Source organism: Mercurialis annua, linkage group LG4, assembly GCF_937616625.2.
Source record: "Mercurialis annua linkage group LG4, ddMerAnnu1.2, whole genome shotgun sequence".
Lineage (NCBI taxonomy): Eukaryota > Viridiplantae > Streptophyta > Magnoliopsida > Malpighiales > Euphorbiaceae > Mercurialis > Mercurialis annua.
Window position 1 is genome coordinate 34,473,429 of NC_065573.1, and position 18,705 is coordinate 34,492,133.

The 18,705-nt window shown below is 31.5% G+C and overlaps 2 protein-coding genes across 5 annotated transcripts; one reads left to right on the forward strand and one right to left on the reverse strand.

Moving 5' to 3' along the window:
• Positions 1-9,386: 9,386 nt before the first annotated feature.
• Positions 9,387-12,651, forward strand: LOC126676467 (phosphatidylinositol 4-kinase gamma 7-like). Of its 4 annotated transcripts, XM_050370682.1 has the most exons (3): positions 9,388-9,639; positions 9,988-11,695; positions 11,768-12,651. In XM_050370682.1, exons 2-3 carry the CDS (start codon positions 10,270-10,272, stop codon positions 12,202-12,204), a joined length of 1,863 nt encoding a protein of 620 aa, XP_050226639.1. In that variant the 5' UTR covers positions 9,388-9,639; positions 9,988-10,269; the 3' UTR covers positions 12,205-12,651. The 4 variants fall into 4 exon arrangements, with proteins under 4 accessions (XP_050226636.1, XP_050226637.1, XP_050226638.1 ...); XM_050370679.1 differs by having other exon boundaries at positions 9,387-9,639; positions 9,988-12,651; XM_050370680.1 differs by having other exon boundaries at positions 9,387-9,639; positions 10,011-12,651.
• A 30-nt stretch (positions 12,652-12,681) lies between these two features.
• LOC126676468 (calcium/calmodulin-regulated receptor-like kinase 2) lies at positions 12,682-17,522 on the reverse strand. Its single transcript, XM_050370683.2, has 8 exons — positions 17,219-17,522; positions 15,757-16,136; positions 15,111-15,261; positions 14,522-14,648; positions 13,964-14,049; positions 13,821-13,892; positions 13,291-13,494; positions 12,682-13,193 (listed from the first exon to the last, which is right to left on the reverse strand). The coding sequence occupies exons 2-8, from the start codon at positions 16,080-16,082 to the stop codon at positions 12,897-12,899; spliced, it is 1,263 nt and encodes a 420-aa protein (XP_050226640.1). The 5' UTR covers positions 16,083-16,136; positions 17,219-17,522; the 3' UTR covers positions 12,682-12,896.
• Positions 17,523-18,705: the final 1,183 nt, after the last annotated feature.

The following is an 18,705-nucleotide window of genomic DNA, read 5'->3' on the forward strand; positions in this document are numbered from 1 at the left end:
AATAATACAGTGAGTTGGATAAATCAGACGCACTATGTTTTTGTAAGATCTTGTTAGATTTTATTACTCTCAGTTAATAGAGCGTGTGACTCACGGACTAATTAAATTATAAAGAGTATATTTTCTTCCATTTTTGTGAAAAAATTAATTTCTTTAGTGTGGAAAATGTATAGATTGTGTTAATGGCTTCCAGTTGCAGACTGGCAGTACTGTGTGAAGTATAGGAACCTTGGGGTTTGTTGGCTTTTTGGTTTGTAAGAAAATTTAAGACAAAGTAATGGGAGTGTCCTTTATTTTTATTTTTATTTTTTATATACTTTTCTTACAATGATGTTTATAAAAAGTTAATTTGTTTTTCTTTTTAACTTTTTGATTAATTTTTTATAATTATAATTAACAAGTTATCTCTCAAATGTATAACTGTTGGACAATATTCTGCTATGATTGTGGATTAAATTTTTCCTATAAACGCTCTATGTCGCCGATAAAAAGTATTTAAGTATAAACAAATCAGAATTCAAAAAAAAAGTATAAACAAATCATAGGATATTGAATTGTGAGACTATATAAACATTTAGGCAAGTTAATTTAAATACACTTGAAGGCTTAGCCCAGTTAGCCAATCTCTAATGATATATGTATGAGGTTGAGGGTTCCCAACACTCACGGGCAGTGTGCCTATTTAAAAAATGTTTATCATTAACATCCACTAACTCCCGCTAACAATTAGAATAGGTTATCTTTGACAAAAAAAAATTAATTTAAATAAATTTAAAAGCACTTTTTTTTCATAATACTCATATTAGGTTTTAATATAACATATTACTTTATCCATATACATATATAAACTGCTTATTACACATTTAATATTTTTTTTTTTTTTTTTATAAAAGATACCAAAGATTATATTTTAAAACATTTATATTTGATCAGTACATATCTAATATAAAATTCATCATCGATGGATCCCGAGGTATGGTGGATGATCTAATAGATGTGGAAACCCGTATACCGTTGATCTGATAGGCTATGGTCGTATTTGCAATGAAAAAAGGTCGATGAGGTTGGGCTTTTAGATCCAAAGTTTATTCCAATGTAAAAATCGGTAAGGATTATAGGGTAATTAAAGTAGTAAACATAGGAATAGTAGCGTAACATGTAAAAAATGATAATGATACCCTTTTATAGACGCTTTGGCAAGATTTTTGGGGACTTTACAACGTATTTCATCAATCACTTTAATAAAATACTTTAAAAATCTTAATCTATCTTTGTTGGCATTCTACTGTTCAAAATTAAATTTTAAAGTTAAACATTGACGGTTAAAAATAAATTAAAATTTTATTCAGTGTACAAATTCGATTTTATATACGTAAAACTAAATATGAGCATGCGGTAGGTCGGTTACAACTGAACTAAGATACCAAAATCCAAAGAGAGTGATCGACCGAATGCTATTTATGCTCAAAATCAAATTGACAGATTTAATTCTAACCACGAATTGAAGGGGGAAAAAGCTAAAAAATACAAAACCAAAATGGATCAAATAGTTTGGTCATTTAACTGGCTTACTAAAATTCAAAAAATAGGAGGAAATGTTCTAGCAAAATATATTTTTTTAATTTATTTGGTGGATTCGGTTAATTAGCATAATTTAAATCTCAATCCGAACTAAACACCAAAAACTAAATTTATTAATCTCAATATCAAATTGTATGTACCATACTTTCACCAAACCAAACCGACCAAAAGTTCGGCTTGTTTGGTTATATTGACGTCAGATATTATATGCACCCTACATAAAACTCCAATTAAGACTTCTAAAGTGCAATTTTGTACAATTGGTATTGATGGTTCCGGTGATATTGGATTCGGTCTTAATGGTTTTTAATGTGGCCGGTCTGAATGTGATCTTCAATCTACATATAAAAGATATGTTAAAAAGATTCGAGCCGGTGTTGACTCGAACACCCTTCGATACCTAAGTCATATAGATTGATTTGATAGGAGTGAATTTGAGTAATTAAAAGTGTCCTTTACATGATCTAGGTCCATAAATATGTAATAGATAGTTATTGTGTTGTAGTATGAGTTTTGTTATTGATTTGAGTTCATCTTCTTGTTAAGATTAGGTAAAATCTGTCCTTATCCCTGATTTCACGGGATAAGGGTGTTATCTCACCTTCTGGAGGTCTTATGCGGAGAACAATGCGTACTGAGTTAGTGATTTCGGGCTTGTCTCTGAGTCAGTGATTAACGTCACATATGTGGGTCTTGCGTACTATTTTAGTGTTGTATCCATCAGTTGTTTTGGTAAACCTAAATCAGTAAAAAGCATTGTGTTGACATATTTTTTAAAAAGTCAAATCTTTCATTAAAATTTTGTAAAAATTCACACCTTCCAATTTTATCCAATTTATCTTGAACCGTATGTTTTTGTTTCAATAATGTTCCAATATGTAATTTTGCTCATGTGGCGCCTACATAGCGCTGATGTGGCATGCCACACATAAGCGCCAAATAAGTAAAATCGTGTAATTAGACACAATTGAAACGAAATCGTGTGTTTCAGGATAAATTAGATAAAATTGAAAGAGTTGGATTTTTGTGAATTTTTTTTAAAAGATTTGGTATTTTTTAGTCATTTGGCCTTTTTAAAATTAATAAGTACTTTAATTAAAATAATAGTTGAAATACTGAATATATAAAAGAATTAAAACACAATTGATGTAATTATTCTTATTTGTAAAAATTTGTATATCATATTTATTCTTTGCTCCCTAAATTATTTGACGGAAACATAAAGTCTTTGCAATCTGAGGAAAGTGTAACATATTCATTGATTTGGTAATGTGGCCTCTGATCCCCACCTAACATGCCTGACCTTTTACTATCTCTAAAATCCTCTTATGGTCACGTGATATTACCTTATGTTACGTGAAAAGCTATTCATAAACAATAACCTTCTCAATTTTAAAAAATATATATTTTAAAAAATCATTAATTTTTAAAAATAAGCTTTAAGTTCAAATATTCATCTTTTTTTTAAGGTTTAATCACCAAAAAATACCAAACCTATACGCATTGTGTCAATTATAGCCAAACCTTTAAAACTCACCAGATTTAGCCAAACCTTATATGTTCTGTTTCTTTTTTAGCAATTTTTGAAGCGAACCGGTTTTTATAACACCGTGTCGTCCACGTCACCGCCAACTAAGCAATTGGCTGGCATGACAGCTGAAATATTTAAATAAGGTTTGGTTATAACTGACACAAAATGCATAGGTTTGGTATTTTTTGGTGAATAAAACTAATTTTAAAATTAAATGATTAATTATATTATAATAAAATTCATATATATTTAAAAAATAATTTTTTATTTAACGTTAATTAAAATTAATTTATTTTTTTACTAAATTTAAATAGTTCTAATAAATGTTTTTTACATATTTGATGGATATATAATTAATTTAAATCTATTAAAAAGAAAAAATGTCATATTCATCTTAAAATTTATTTTTTTAAATTCCAGTCGTCGGTTCTTTGACACCGCCGCCATTTGAGACCCAATTGTTCGTCTTCCAACGAACAATCTGAGAGTAATATACACAACAAACATACGACAGTATTCATAATTCAACTATACACACATAAATATAAAAATAATCATTGAATAGACTGCTTATTTAAAAAACGAGTGTAATTATTTTCTCTTTTTAAAAAAAAAAGTGAAACTCATTGTGATGTAATCAATATATATCATGATGTTTATAAGTATAAACGCATATTTATTTTACTCAGCATAGCCAAAAACTTACCTTAATTTACACATAACTATTTTATTTATTACCTAAATCCAGTCATATCAAGATCTCAACAACATCAAAAATAATAAATCAAGTTCAAAATTATCATGAACATTAAATCTTTTCACCAAATTTAATTCAACATTAATTCCTAAATAATACATTAATTCATTTTTTAATTACATATTCATTAAATATATTATAATATAAATTTATTAAATTTAATAAAAAATTAAAATTAGTATTAAATAGAAAATATTAATTATTTTTATATATATATATATATATATATATATATATAAATTCCATAAATGATATAATTATTAAATTTAAAAATTGGCTTGAATTTAAAATTAGGTTTATTCACCCAAAAAATAGCAAACCTATTTTTTTGTGTCAGTTATAGCCAAACCTTATTTAAATATTTCAGATGACATGTCAGCCAATTGCTTAGTTGGCGGTGACGTGGACGACACGGTGTCAGAAAAACCGGTTTGATTCAAAAAGGGTTAATTACATATAAAATCACCACCTTTACACGAAATTGCAAAAATAACTCGACCTTTAGAACGTGGCAATTCAGGGCACCACCTTTCATTTCTTTTCAAAAATAACATGGGCACATTTTTAGTGGCGTTTTTGCTGACGTGGCATGACACGTGGCACTCCCATTGGGTGTCCAAGTCAGCAAAATTTTATTTAAAAATGTGTTCATGTTGTTTTTGAAAAGAAATGAAAGGTGGTGCCCTGAATTGACACGTTTTAAAGGTCGTGTTATTTTTGAGAATTCGTGTAAAGGTGGTGATTTTATATGTAATTAATCCATTCAAAAATGGCTAAAAAAGAAACAGAACATATAAAGTTTGGCTAAATCTGGTGATTTTTAAAGGTTTGGCTATAATTGACACAAAACGTATAGGTTTGGCATTTTTTAGTGATTAACCCTTTTTAAATCGCCTTCTATGCTTTGATTATTATAAAAATAACACATACACTTAATAGATACTTGAAAAAATACATCATTATATATCTCTAACAAATTTTTAACACAAAACATGTAAAATGAATCTTTATAAGCATAAATAGAAAGTACAAAGCGTATGAAAAAATGATATTTTTTTTATAAATTTTTAACTTTAAGTTATTTTTGTAAAAAAAATGAATTTTATCAGGACTCACTTTCATATTCTTATTTTAAAAATTATTTGTTTATTTTCTCACTAGTTATATTACTTCTCATTTGTCTTATAATTGTGCTATTTAATTTAATAAAATAAAGAATTGATAAAAAAATTAGTTTATTTTAACATCTAAATTTTTATTTCAAATAAGTATAGATATTAATAAATATAAAATTCAAATAATTCTCTAAATTTTTTTAATTCTTTAAAAGTTAATTAAAATAAAATAAAAGTATTTGTAGACATTTTTTTTAGACAAATAGTGATAAAGGGCTGAAGCGTATAATAATAATTTTAAGAGACACTGTTTTATGATGAAATATTCAATATTTATCCAATAAAATAATAACTAAAAAATATAGTATATAATATAAACATAATTATCTTCAAGTTTGCTTTTTTTTTCTTTCAAAAACATGATACACACCAATATTATTTCTTGACAAATCGATACATCAATTGAAAAATTGATAATATTTAATAACGTGAAAGCCGATTTTTTAATATGATGAATTTTGATATCTGAATTTGGCCTGTGCATCGTCAATTTTTATCGAAATTTTAATTGGTGTATCGATTTATACAGGAATAGTTGATATTTATATTTGTCAACTTTTTATAGAATGTGATTAGCTCACTATCACAACAATGCAAATACTTCGTGAATTTGTAATATAAATAATCCATTTTAAGATCTTAAAGTAAATGCTATAATACCTTCTTCTTTGAAGTAGGGAATGGATCATGAGTATTAAGAGATGATAAAAAGGCTTCCAAAGAATGTATAATTTTCAATTTTATTCCTAACGTGTTAAATTCTTTTTAAAAGTGTATGATTTAAAAATGAGTGTTTATTGGTTGTGCCAACTGCCATGTCATATTTGCAATAAGCCAATGAACATTTGCGATAGGGAATCTTTCATTTATTTTTTTATTTTTTTAGCATTAAATTTTTTATGTGGCTAACGTATGTGTTCAATAATTTTTCTTCAAAAATAGTTGTTTTTTTACTAGTTTATTGTCATATCAGATCAGGCGGTATAATAAAATAAATTTAAAAATAAGTTAAATTATATTAAAGCAATAAAAAAAAGGGTAAACAATTGTGCAATTAATTTGAGGATTGAGAAAAGGACCATCAAAGACTTCAAAGTAAAAAAAAAAAGTTATTTATGAGCATTACTCTTGCAGAGTTTTTGCTTGTGGGTTCGGCAACAACCTAAAGAAGATAGTAAATTGCCCGACTTGAACACTTCTGTTTTTGTAGTTTCAAGCTGCGCTTAATAATTATGGCAGCCATTTTGCAGTTCTCCTTAGTCCTTATTACATAATTTACTTTGGGTTAGGATTTTATGATGAAAATAAGAAGACGAGGACAACAATTTGTGAGAAATGGAAAAGAAGAAGATGTGGAAAAACTCGAGGCGCTTAAATAATAGTAATAGAATTTTTAGATAAATTTAGTAACAATGTCATTTTTAATCCCTTTTAAATGACCATAAGAATTTAAATGAGACGGTAGTGATCATACGAATTTAAATATTTTTGAGCTACGATCATATATTTTTTATCTAAAAATTAATATGTGCACCAGTTTTAACAATTTTTACATTAAAATTGATATATTTGCCCAAATACACAACTTTTTTTATTGTGTAAAAGATGTGTTTGAACATATAAAACCTGTTGCCTAATTATATGACACATGATTAGGCCACTACTTTTACACCATTGTACAGAACACTGGTAATAAACAAATTGGGCATTGGGAAAGGAAAAAGACAATAAGAAAATTACAAGACCATGTGAAAAACCATACCTTTCTCCTAACAAAAGTTTATGTTTTAAAATGTCAAAATATACCCTAATGCATCAGAATGTGTGACAATTTGAGCAATTATTTGATTACTTTGCTTCCAATAAATGGAACTTTTGGGCATAAAACATAAATTATTGAAAAGTATAGTGAACGTTGACATGATTATTTGGGTACTGTATAAATTCTAAAACAGATACTAACTTATTTAGATTCTTCTCATTCAGAATTTGATGGTGTTAGTGCATACAATGAATATTGTTTATGAAAAATTAGTTTTGATGCATTTCATAATTGATATACATTAAAAAAAAGCTATTGAAATAGATTGAGAATCTGTTGCGAAAAAATTGGTAAATAAAAAATTTCAAAATGAGTTATTTTTCTATAGCTTGAGCTTAGTTTGCAGGTTTTTTCTTGCATCTCAAACTCAAAAATTGGCTCGTCGAGTCGTTTTTTAGGTTTGACGTGTCTTTGATATCTCGTTAAGACATTCTTTTTCTTTATTGAGAAGTCTCGGTGGCTTGTCGAGAGGTTTATCTTCCTCAGAATAGTTTATTTGTTTTTTGCAATAAAATATTTTATTATATCAGAGCATCATTTTCTGATTATTTTGTAATTGGAATTTTTTTTCAAGAATACTGTTCGACAGCGAAAATTCAAATTTCTTCACTCGAATTTCTACTTAATTTCTGCTTTTTTTGTGTATCTTTCAGTAAGAGAACATTTTACAAACTTTGCGTGGATTTCTCTCTTTAAATAAAACAGATAACAAAAACTTTTCCAATGCACTCCTTTATAGAAAAATCATCACAAAATTAACAATGATGTCGTACATGAGGGTGTAGCCCAGTGGCTACACTCCTCGCTGTATATTCCTTTTATGTTGATGAATTTCTTTAAAATGTTATTTTAACTAATTTCTAACACTCATGTATAATGTATCACTAATAAAAATAATAGTAATAAAAACAATGATGTCTGCCACGTGTATGTGGAGTGTGACGTTTTTTCAAAAGTTTGCATTTTTTGGGGATTTTGTTTTTTAAGTTTCAAACAAGAAAAATAAACATGAGTATTAAATTTTGGTCAATTATTGAGAAGATAATATTATCAAATATTTAAACATTACTCTTATCTTATCACAAGATTTTTTTTTTTTAATTTAGATTCAACATGTATCTTTCTCACATTATTTTTCCAGAAAAAAATTTATTTATGTCCTTAATCTTTATTTCAAGACCCAAATTTTTCCCTACATTTAATTTTGGTTGAAATACACCTCTAACATTTTAAAACGGGCTTATTTATGCCCTTGTTTTTGACGGAGTTAAATAATTCAGATTTTTCGTCATTTCTTACCTACGTGTCTGACTACATGGCTGGACACCTAAACACATGTTTGTTTATATCCCTAATATTGTTTACCAAGGCCTGATTTTGCCTTAGATTAAACACTAATTTAATTTATTTTTTTTATAAAAATTAAAGGACTTTTTAGAATTTTTTCACTACGGAACTGCGGCGAATTCATTGGAATAAAAATTGGTACAAAATATCATAAGTAATTTTAAGTTAACTTAAGATTAAATTAAATTAAATTTTAATTTGAGATTAAATTAAAATTACTTATAGTATTTCGTATTAACTTTTGTTCTGAAGAACTCGTCAGAATTACGGAGTGTACAATTTTAAAAAATAATCCTTCAAATTTTATTGAAAAAATAATTTAAATGATTGTTTAATCTAAGGAAAAATCCAGATCTTTAGACAAATATTAGGCCATAAACAAAACTTGTGCTTAGGTGTCCAGCCATGTCATCAGCCATGTAGAAGAAAATGACGGAAAATTTGAATTATTTAACCCATAAAAAATAAGGGTATAAATATGTCAGTTTTAAAACATCAGGGATGTATTTTAGCCAAAATCAAACATAGAGGCAAATTCGAATCTTGTGGTAAACTTTAAGAGTATAAACAAACCCTTTCCCTTATTTTTACTATTTATGAAATATAAAAAAAAACTTGAAAAGTATCTACACGTAAAACATTATTCAAATAAATTATAAATTAATTAAAAAGTTTTATTTAGACTAAAAAAATTAAGTTATCCCTTTTTTTTGTCAAAAATAGCTTACTCTAATTATTAGCGGGATTAACGGAGAGTTAATATTAGACATTTTTTAAATAGGCACACTGCCCGTGAGTGTTGAGGGTCGAACCTTCAATCTCATACATATATCATTAGAGTTTATCATTAGAGTTTAGCCAACTAGGCTCAAAAAGATTATTCTCTCAATTTTTTAATTATGGATGTTTTAGATAAAAAAATATTTAAATTATTATATTAACATTTTCTAGATGGTTTATAATAAATATTTTATTTTATTTCTAATTAATATATAAAATAAAAATTAATAAAAATAAAATAAAATTTAAAATCACTTCGCACCTTACTAGGGGTAGATATAGTCAACTATGGAGAGTCCATTTATTAGGTGGCACCATCTCCATGGAGATAGCGTTTTTAAAAATAGAAAACTTAATTATAGTCTTAATTTTGCATCTCCTTTTCTTAAATACTTTATTTACTCATAATTTCGTTCAGCAATAATAAGCTTTGCTTCCGCTTCTGTTGAAAGTCAGTTAAATAGAATTTCTCCAAAAAGCGGGAGTGAGACACAAAAAGAACCATTTAACCCATCATAGCCGTTCATCTTCTTTTATCTTTTTCAGTTATTCTTTCTCATTGAATCTCAACCGTTCCTCGTTCTGTCAGCGGCGGTGGCTCTCATCCTCCGCCGTCCGGACTTCCGCTGATTATTGATTATATCCGGTGAGATTCCGATTCATTTTCCCCCGTTTCTGCTTGTTGAATGTTCATCGTATTGATTTTTAAGTAGTAAAAAGATTGAGCCAGTGAATAGAATCATCTAACTGCCAATTTAGTTTCATATTAATTTGATTAGTTTAAGTTTTTATTTTATTTTTGATTTAGGTTAGTTATTGAGATGGAATCATGATGAGCAATTATATTGTCATTCATTGCATTTTTTTTATAAGTTTGAAGGATAAATTAAAATAGATGTTAATTGTTTAATTATGTGATAATTTGCAAGTTTGTTCAATTTAATCCAATTTCAAACCTATTTATTATGTTCTTGTTTTAAATTTGCTCCTGTAGATAACTCTTGCCTTCCAATTTAGCCAGAAAATTGATTAGCAGATGATGAGGGTGTCTCCTATGTAGCGGTTTCTCACCGAGTTTTTTCCTCTTCTGACTGCAACTACTCCAATGTGATAACCAAAAGATTCTAATTTTGAATATTCTTGATTATGGTTGTGTTTTACAAACCATATTCATTGCTGGCAATTGAGATTGGCGTCTATTCGAGAGACCTGCTCTCTGCTTTCGCCGTCTCTGCTGTGAGTTTTACGATCTACTGCAGCTTCTCGTCTTCATTCCATGTATCATAATTTGGACCACTCTGTACATCCGGACATGGCAATCCCTACCTTTAGGGCTTCCTTTAGCGGTGGTGAGCATTGTGGGAGTAGGAAATTGGAAAGAAAGCCTTCTGGCAGGAGGCGTGTATTTGTTCAGACTGAATCTGGTTTCGTTTTGGGATTAGAATTAGACAGGAGTGACAATGCTCATACGGTAAAGAAGAAATTACAGCTTGCCCTTAATGTTCCGACGGAGGAAACGTCACTGAATTTTGGGGATATGGTGTTTAAAAATGACTTGAGTGCAGTTAGAAATGATTCTCCGCTTCTTCTGACCAAGAATTTTATGCATCGAAGCTCATCTACCCCATGTCTTTCACCTGCTGGGAAGGATCTTCAGCAGAGTGACCAGAGTGGTCCAATCGTGGTGTTAGGATTTTCAAATCACTTTGCTAGAGTGAAAGAATTAGTTAAGGAGATTGTGAAGGCAATAAGGATTGGAATTGATCCAATTCCTGTTCATAGTGGGCTTGGAGGAGCATATTATTTTAAAAACTGCGATGGTGACAATGTTGCTATTGTGAAGCCTACTGATGAAGAACCATATGCCCCCAATAACCCTAAAGGTTTTGTCGGCAAAGCTTTAGGACAGCCAGGTCTGAAACGTTCAGTGAGAGTTGGGGAAACAGGTTTCAGAGAAGTAGCAGCTTACCTTCTCGACTATGATCATTTTGCCAATGTGCCCTCAACTGCCCTTGTGAAGGTCACACATTCAATATTCAATGTCAATGGTGGGGTGAATGGAAATAAGCATCAACAAATGGAACAGGTTAGCAAGATTGCATCATTGCAACAGTTCATACATCATGATTTTGATGCCAGTGATCATGGGACTTCAAGCTTTCCTGTTGCTGATGTTCACAGAATTGGGATATTAGATATACGAATATTAAACACGGACAGACATGGTGGGAATCTTCTGGTCAGGAAGCTTGATGGCATTGGGAGGTTTGATCAGGTCGAGCTTGTTCCGATTGATCATGGCCTTTGTCTTCCAGAAAGCTTGGAGGATCCGTACTTTGAGTGGATCCATTGGCCACAAGCATCAATTCCTTTTTCAGAGGATGAGCTTGATTACATTGGTCGTCTAGATCCCTTTCAAGATTGCGATATGCTGCGAAGGGAGCTGCCCATGATTCGAGAGGCATGCCTCAGGGTCTTGATTGTTTGCACGGTTTTTCTCAAGGAAGCAGCAGCTTTCGGTCTCTGTCTTGCTGAGATTGGAGAGATGATGAGCAGGGAGTTTCGAGGTCATGAAGAGGAACCTAGTGAGGTTGAGCTTATATGCATTCAAGCAAGAAGTCTACAAGGGGAGAAAGAACGTTCTTCCTATGAGGCAAAAGCAGGAGACATTCCGGAGTTTCAGTTTGGTTTTGACAGTGAGGGTGAGGATTTAGACTTTAATTTGAACATGGGAGACAAATTGGCAATGAAATATCTCTGTTCTCAATCTGCAGGTGAAAATGGCCCAATTCCACTTTCCAGGGTGGTAGAGAGTGTGGAGGAGGAGCAGGAAGAAGTTGAAGAAACTGAAGGAAAGGAATTATCTGCAAGCACAGATGAAAATACTGATCCCACGCAGGATGGAGTTCCAACAATTTTGAAGCCGCCGGTGTTATTGAAAAGCATCAGTGCTGGTGAGAAGAGTTGGCGACATGTGGGTGTGATACATAAAAGTGGGTATTTGGCCGGTACTTCATCTGGAAATAGGAGTGTGAACGAGCAGCTTCCTGCGAGTGCTAGTTTTGTGAAGTTCACTGATCTAACTGAAAGGGAATGGGTGCAGTTCCTTGAGAATTTCCAGACGTTACTATGCCCAGCTTTTGGTAATCGTAAATTAGGGAATGTTGGTCAGAGGCATAGACACAGACTCGGAACATCTTGCCAGTTCTGAGAAGTAGTTAACAGACATCACAAAGCAGAAAAGAGAAAGTTTTGAAGCCAGAATGTCTAGTTGGTTTGATCTATAGTCTTATAGATATTTATCGGAGTATGAAGTTCATTTGCGATTAGGAATAATCCTGAACTTTAAGGATTGTAGATTGCGGTCTTCAACTACTGGAGGTGAGGATTAAGTTTCTTGTCATTTATATAATCTCTCTTTGCTATATTTTATTGGTTGCAGTGCTCCATGTTCAGTATTTAGAAACAGTGTGGGTAGCAAAATAAGACAATGTATAGGCATGGTTGTCATGTAGAAAGCACAAAACTACATATACTTCGAGTAATGTCAGGTATTTGCTTTGTGCTTTCTTATATAGTTAGATATGAGAATGTAATGGCAGTACATCTCTTTGATATCCAGTTTTTATCTAAAATTATATATGTGATTATCAATAAATATTGGATGCATAAGTGGCTACTTACAGAATAGATGGAAATGAAACCATTTGTGTATCTGAAATTTATACTACACAGGAACTCATGAACTTCAATTACTTTTTCCACAAGAAACACATCATTTTGTTTGCCTATTCTGTTGGGTATATATTCTATCTTTAGAATCAACTTTTGAAGATTATGGACACAAAAAATAAAATAAAGGCGGCAAAAAATATGTTAAAAGCAGATAGATTTTCTTTTCATTCAGTTGTGTTCTTTTATGCTGGCCATTTTGCTCAACTCCACCTGCTGATCCTCTATTCTGCTTACGACTCGTGAGAAAGCTCCGCTGCCAAAAGACATTGTATCCTCCTTATCGATGTGCCTTTGTTTTATCTTTAGTATAGCCTGAGATACTTCTCCGATGGTCGGCCGCTTTCTTTGCAATTTTTGTAAGCATTTGTGGGCAATGGCAGCTAGTTCCCTTACTTCTTCAATGTTGCAGTCTCCAACCAATTTTTTATCTAATATTTCATCGACGCCATCCGAACTCATAGCAGCCTTCGGAGATAGAAAAACAGGAGGTGGCTTCATGTTAAGGCAATGAAATTGTTGAAAGAAAGAGAGAAACACTGGTGAGGAAGGGAATGAGACTCACAAGATTAATGTATTCCATAAGGTTTTGCTGAGGATGAATGGCGGTAATGAGTTCAAAAATGATAATACCAAAACTGTAGATGTCACTCTTCATGGTGAACTTGTTTGTTGATATGTACACCGGGTCTATGTATCCATATGTACCTTTCAGACCGGAGTTCCGGCCATCATATGACTCTTCCTTTGAAAGTCCAAAATCTGCAACCTAACATTAGGGTACCAGCAAATGTCAATCAGCAAAAGGGAAAACAGAACTCGAATCTTGATATCGGATAATTTGCACTGACTATTCGTTCTCTCCCATCATAGTTCTACATTTTATATATTTTTTGATACAAATTACGGAAATAGAACTATGATGGCAGCGAGAAGAAAGTTGAAGGACCGTCGATGCAAATAACCATAAATATCCTTGTCAATTATAATGATTTCAGTCGTCTAAACTCTTGAATTCAACTCCTTAAACGAGATGCTAGCTTTGCATATTTTTGGACTAATTTTTCAATAGATTATATTAAGATGGCAGCTTACCTTAGCTCTCATTGATTGGTCCAATAATATATTAGCCGACTTTAAATCACGATGTATGACAGGAGGGACCGCCTGTTCCAAGGAAATGATTACATATGCAACATTCAACAACAAAACTGTAAATTTAAGCAATTTTAGCCTACCCCTTCATGAAGATATTCAATTCCATGTGAAATATCTAGTGCAATTTCAACCCTTTCTTTCCATCCCAAAAATATTTCTTCTTCACCTGGACGCATTTACAGAAGCGTGTTCAGTTTTTTAAGAGATCATAGTGCAATATGAAAGAAAGTGAAATTTCACCTTATATAATTAGAGAATTTAGTGAAGAAAATTAAATTTTGAAGTGCCACAATTGGTTCCCTGAGCAAAATTAAATTTAACTGAAAAGAATGGCAGACGACAGAAATGTTAAATGCAGCTTCATTCTTCCGTTCCCAAGATATTCATAATAGCTAAAAACATCAATCATATACTACTTCTCAGAATTCCCAATGGTCGGATGATTTAAAGGATTGGAGTAGAGGAAAGCATGTCGAATGCACCTATAGTGAGTTCAATTATCAGAAAAGAATTTCCAGAGAACTGTTCTGACAGTCGAAACCTTGGCGCAGATCTAAATTAAAATTTCCTCATAAAAATCCAATGGAAAAGAAAGGAAAAAAAAAATAATATACAAGTAAATGCACTCCTGAGCTTACTATATAGTAAATTGGCCAGGCTCCCATTACTCATGAACTCATAGATCAACATGTGCTGTCCTTTATCAACACAATATCCTAACAGATTCACAAGATTACGGTGATGCAGCCTTCCCAGTAGAGACACCTGATAGATGACAGAGCTGAAAAATGAAATTCAACATTCTTTTTCGGAAATACAGAAAAGGCGTGTTTGAAGTCCAAAGAAGTTTAAAATTAAGAAAGCAACATTATGAAGAGACAAATGCAGACAGTAGTGAATGATCTATGAAAAGTGCGTCTAATTCCTCATTGGCCCTAATCTAGTATTTCTAATAAAGACTTCAAGAAATAGCCATAAATAATGAATCATAGGCTGTCTATTTAAACAGCGCTCTTATGGCCGTAAGCTTTCCTGATGATGACTTGAGATGTTAAATATATGCACGCCAGTGTAGTTGAAGAGCATGAATAGCCTCTCCAATTTGTCAAAGTTACAAGGTTGACATGGTAAAACATGCCATCAAAGTCTTCCTTTCTAAATTCTATAGGCAAGCATGCAATGGAGTCATCTATCATCTAGTCTAAGTCTTGTTAATCTAGCTCTTACCTCTGTCTGAAACTCCTTCTCTCCTTGTTTTGAGTTAGAAGCAAGCACCTTAACAGCCGCCACTCCACAAGGCATCTCAGCTTTATACACAGGACCAAAAGAACCTTCTCCCACAATAGTTGTAAAATTATGGGTAGCTTTCTGAATATCCCTGGAAAAGCGAAACAAATATTTCTTATGCTTTACAAATTAGAGAAAAATCTTCAATTCCACAAAATCTAAAAATAATATCAATTTGCCCAGATAAAGGTCGTCGTGTAAATACTCTAGACCCTGCATTCCAGTTTCATCTAAAACTAGAGGCCAGTAAACAAGAAGAAGCAAAAAGGGAAGCATAATAATGATTTTAGGACCAGAAATATAAAAGTTCCCAGTAGCATTAGTTACTTCTGAGACAAATGTAAATGAAGCGGACAAATGGGACCAAAGTAAAATACTTCAAGCTCCATTTTTGCAAACAAGTATCCTTGATGATTTATCACCCAGGGATGGTCTTCCGGCAATAAGGATATTCATAGACGGGCCTGAATACATGATCCCGGCCAACGTAAGGTTCTAGCTAAAGGCTTCAGCCGCATGGTACAATGAGCAGAAGTTGAAATGCAATGAAAAAGAAAACAAGCTTAGAATTTGGAGATGAACTTACTTATAAGAATATCTAAGTATGCCTGATGCAGATGTAAATCGCTCTTTACTGTGATGATTCCACCAGGAAAACTGAGAACTTTTCTCAGATTTTTCAGATACTTGAATGTTTATGGAATGAGCAAGTGATTCACTAAAGTCAGTGCTTGTTCCTAAGCCATTTGTACGTATTGGAAGAGTTGTAAGACTGCGCTCATTTGCACATCGACGGAGATTAGCACGATTTTTGTACCACCTTATGCCAAAAAATAGCAGTGCAGCTATCAAGATACCGAGGGCCAGACCAGCAGAGACTCCAATAGCAACTAAATCAGTTTCATGAACCATTCTTGGGTATCTTTAGGAACTTATTCAATGGAAGCATTTTGCGGTTGAGAAATTCTGCAGGGTATGGTCATGAATATATAAAAATAGGCTGTTAGAAAGAGCATGTTTAACTCTAGATATAATTTTTCAAAGTAAAAAACCAATAAATTAAACAAAAGGAATATTTACATTCTCCTTAATTGTGGACAGATATGGGAAAGCAGAAAGTACTCATAAATGTGTTTGTTAGAAAACAAATGCCAGTTCTCGGTATACACACTATGCAAGAAACTCAGAAGCGGCACATAGTAGATTAGAATAGATCGTCATAAAAAAGTTTCAAGTAAAAACTTACGAGGTTCCCATGTTAAAAAGAAAACAGAGCAGCAAGTCAAATGTTTATATTATGAAACCAGAAGCAAGGGAACCAAAAGAAAGACGTCCAGCGAGCAATTTGTTATAGCTATACTTTTGAATGATAAAAGTTGTTGGTTTAGTTGATAACATCAAGTTGTTCAAAAAACATTTTCAGAACAATAAAGACGCATAGGCTCTGCTACATGATTCTCAATCTCAATTGAACCTAAAGGAGATGTCCTTGTTTGATTGTAAGCTACTCTATTGCTAAAACTCTAAACCAGAAAACGAGTTTCATAAGCAATTCTGAGAACAGAAATGACAAACTCGATAAATTTCCGTGCAACTTAGTCACCATCAATCATTATCAAGCATCCTAATCTGTCTTTAAACTCCGGGATCTATTTGTGTCAGAATGTCTCTTGATTTCCTTCTCATTCTCATTGCTAAGAATCAATGAAGGACAGATCATAGAGTGCATTACTTCCAATTACCATCAAAGTATGGCTGCTTGCTCATTCATTCACCTAACAACTAAATTAATTATCTTCATGATTTCATCCACAAGACAGTGAAAAGTTACCACAAAACCTAAAGTCTAAGTTGAAAAGTAAGTAATTAATATTCCTTTATACCCACAAATCAAAAACCTCATTACAATAAGCTCATCATAAAAAAAAAAACAAGACAACAATAGTCAACAAACAATAAATTCAACTGGGTTTTCTCCAAAACGCAAAAAAACACTCATCAAAACAACAACAACAGACCATGAACATCATAAAAAAACAAGCGTTTACCTCACATCCTGCTGATCACTACTGCACACATACACCTCGCAAAATTTGACTTAAGTTTTAGTCTTCTTTAAACTTCCGATCAAGTAAGATCCATACAATTAAACAGAAGAAATAATAAGGAGCTGAAGAGTCTTTGTTGGAGGCTAAAGGCAGAAGGAATGTCGGGTCAGGTCCCAGACCCAAAAAGATTCAGTCTTTTATAGTCTTCTTTGGATTTGTTGAATTGGGTCCGATAAAACAGAGCTGCTTAGACGTATCCGCCTTTACCATTTGCCATTTACTAGTATTGTTCTTGTCTTTGTATTTTTATACATTTTTTTATTTTATTTTGCAGTCCATGGTACTCTTCATATTTTTAAAAAAATTGATAATGGAAAATGGTCAATAATTTGATCTGTTAATTTGGCAGTGGAAAAGTAATTATGAAATGAAGATTCTTTGCTCTATTTGGTTATTGTTGTCATGTGTTCATTTTGGTATTGTTGTCGGATTATTATTGGGTGGTAATTATCATGTGTTCAGTTATAGCTAATTAGCCTAATTTATTTGGAACACAAATGAGGTTCCTAATTCACCACAACCACAATGTTAATCAAGCTGTAATCAAATTAAAATTGGTCTAATCACTTAGCAATTTTTTTATACTATATAATTAGGAGGATAGGTAGCGCTTATGGGTTTTTGTCGCCTTTATTGAAAAAAAATGTTTCTTTTTTTTTTGCTCCGTCCAAATCATTAGCGTCGTTTTTGCACCTCGTTGATAACATTAAGGTTATTTATGTGTATCGAAGATAGAGAATAATAAAAAAGTGGATTTCAATGTAAGGGTAAGTATTGGTTCGATTTGCGAAAAACTGAAATTGAACCAAATTATCCTTGTAAAAATAAAAATCATTTACGGTTATTTCATCGGCGAACCAAAATTTTAATTCGGTTTGGTATGATTTGGTCGGTTAATCCTTTATTAAAAAGAACACAAATTTTAATCTACCGTCACTAAAATTAAGTTTATAATTAATTTTTTCACTACATACAATGATAATTAGTGATAATTTTTAATTAAGTTTTTAATAAAAATGATAATGAACAATGAATTTAGTGTGTGTGCGCGTCTAAAAATCAAAATGTGCGTTGGTGTTTGTTTTTGGGATTCGGTTCAGTGAACCGAGCTCTAAAACTACAGTCGACCCTCTAATAGTTAATATATAATTATAATAATTAATAAAAAATTGAGAGAACCAACTTCGTTCCACGTCGGATAATTAATAATTCTATTATTTAATAATTAATAAAATTTAAAATATATTCTACATGAATATTAATTATTAGAGATATTTTTTTAAGGAAATATATAACAATTAATGATTTATATGAGGCAATACTAACCTAAATTCATATAGTGGAAGTTAAAATACCATCAAATTATGTTTTTTTTATTCTTTTGAAAATTTTTAAAAGAAGTTATTAGATAAACAAATTAAAGTAAG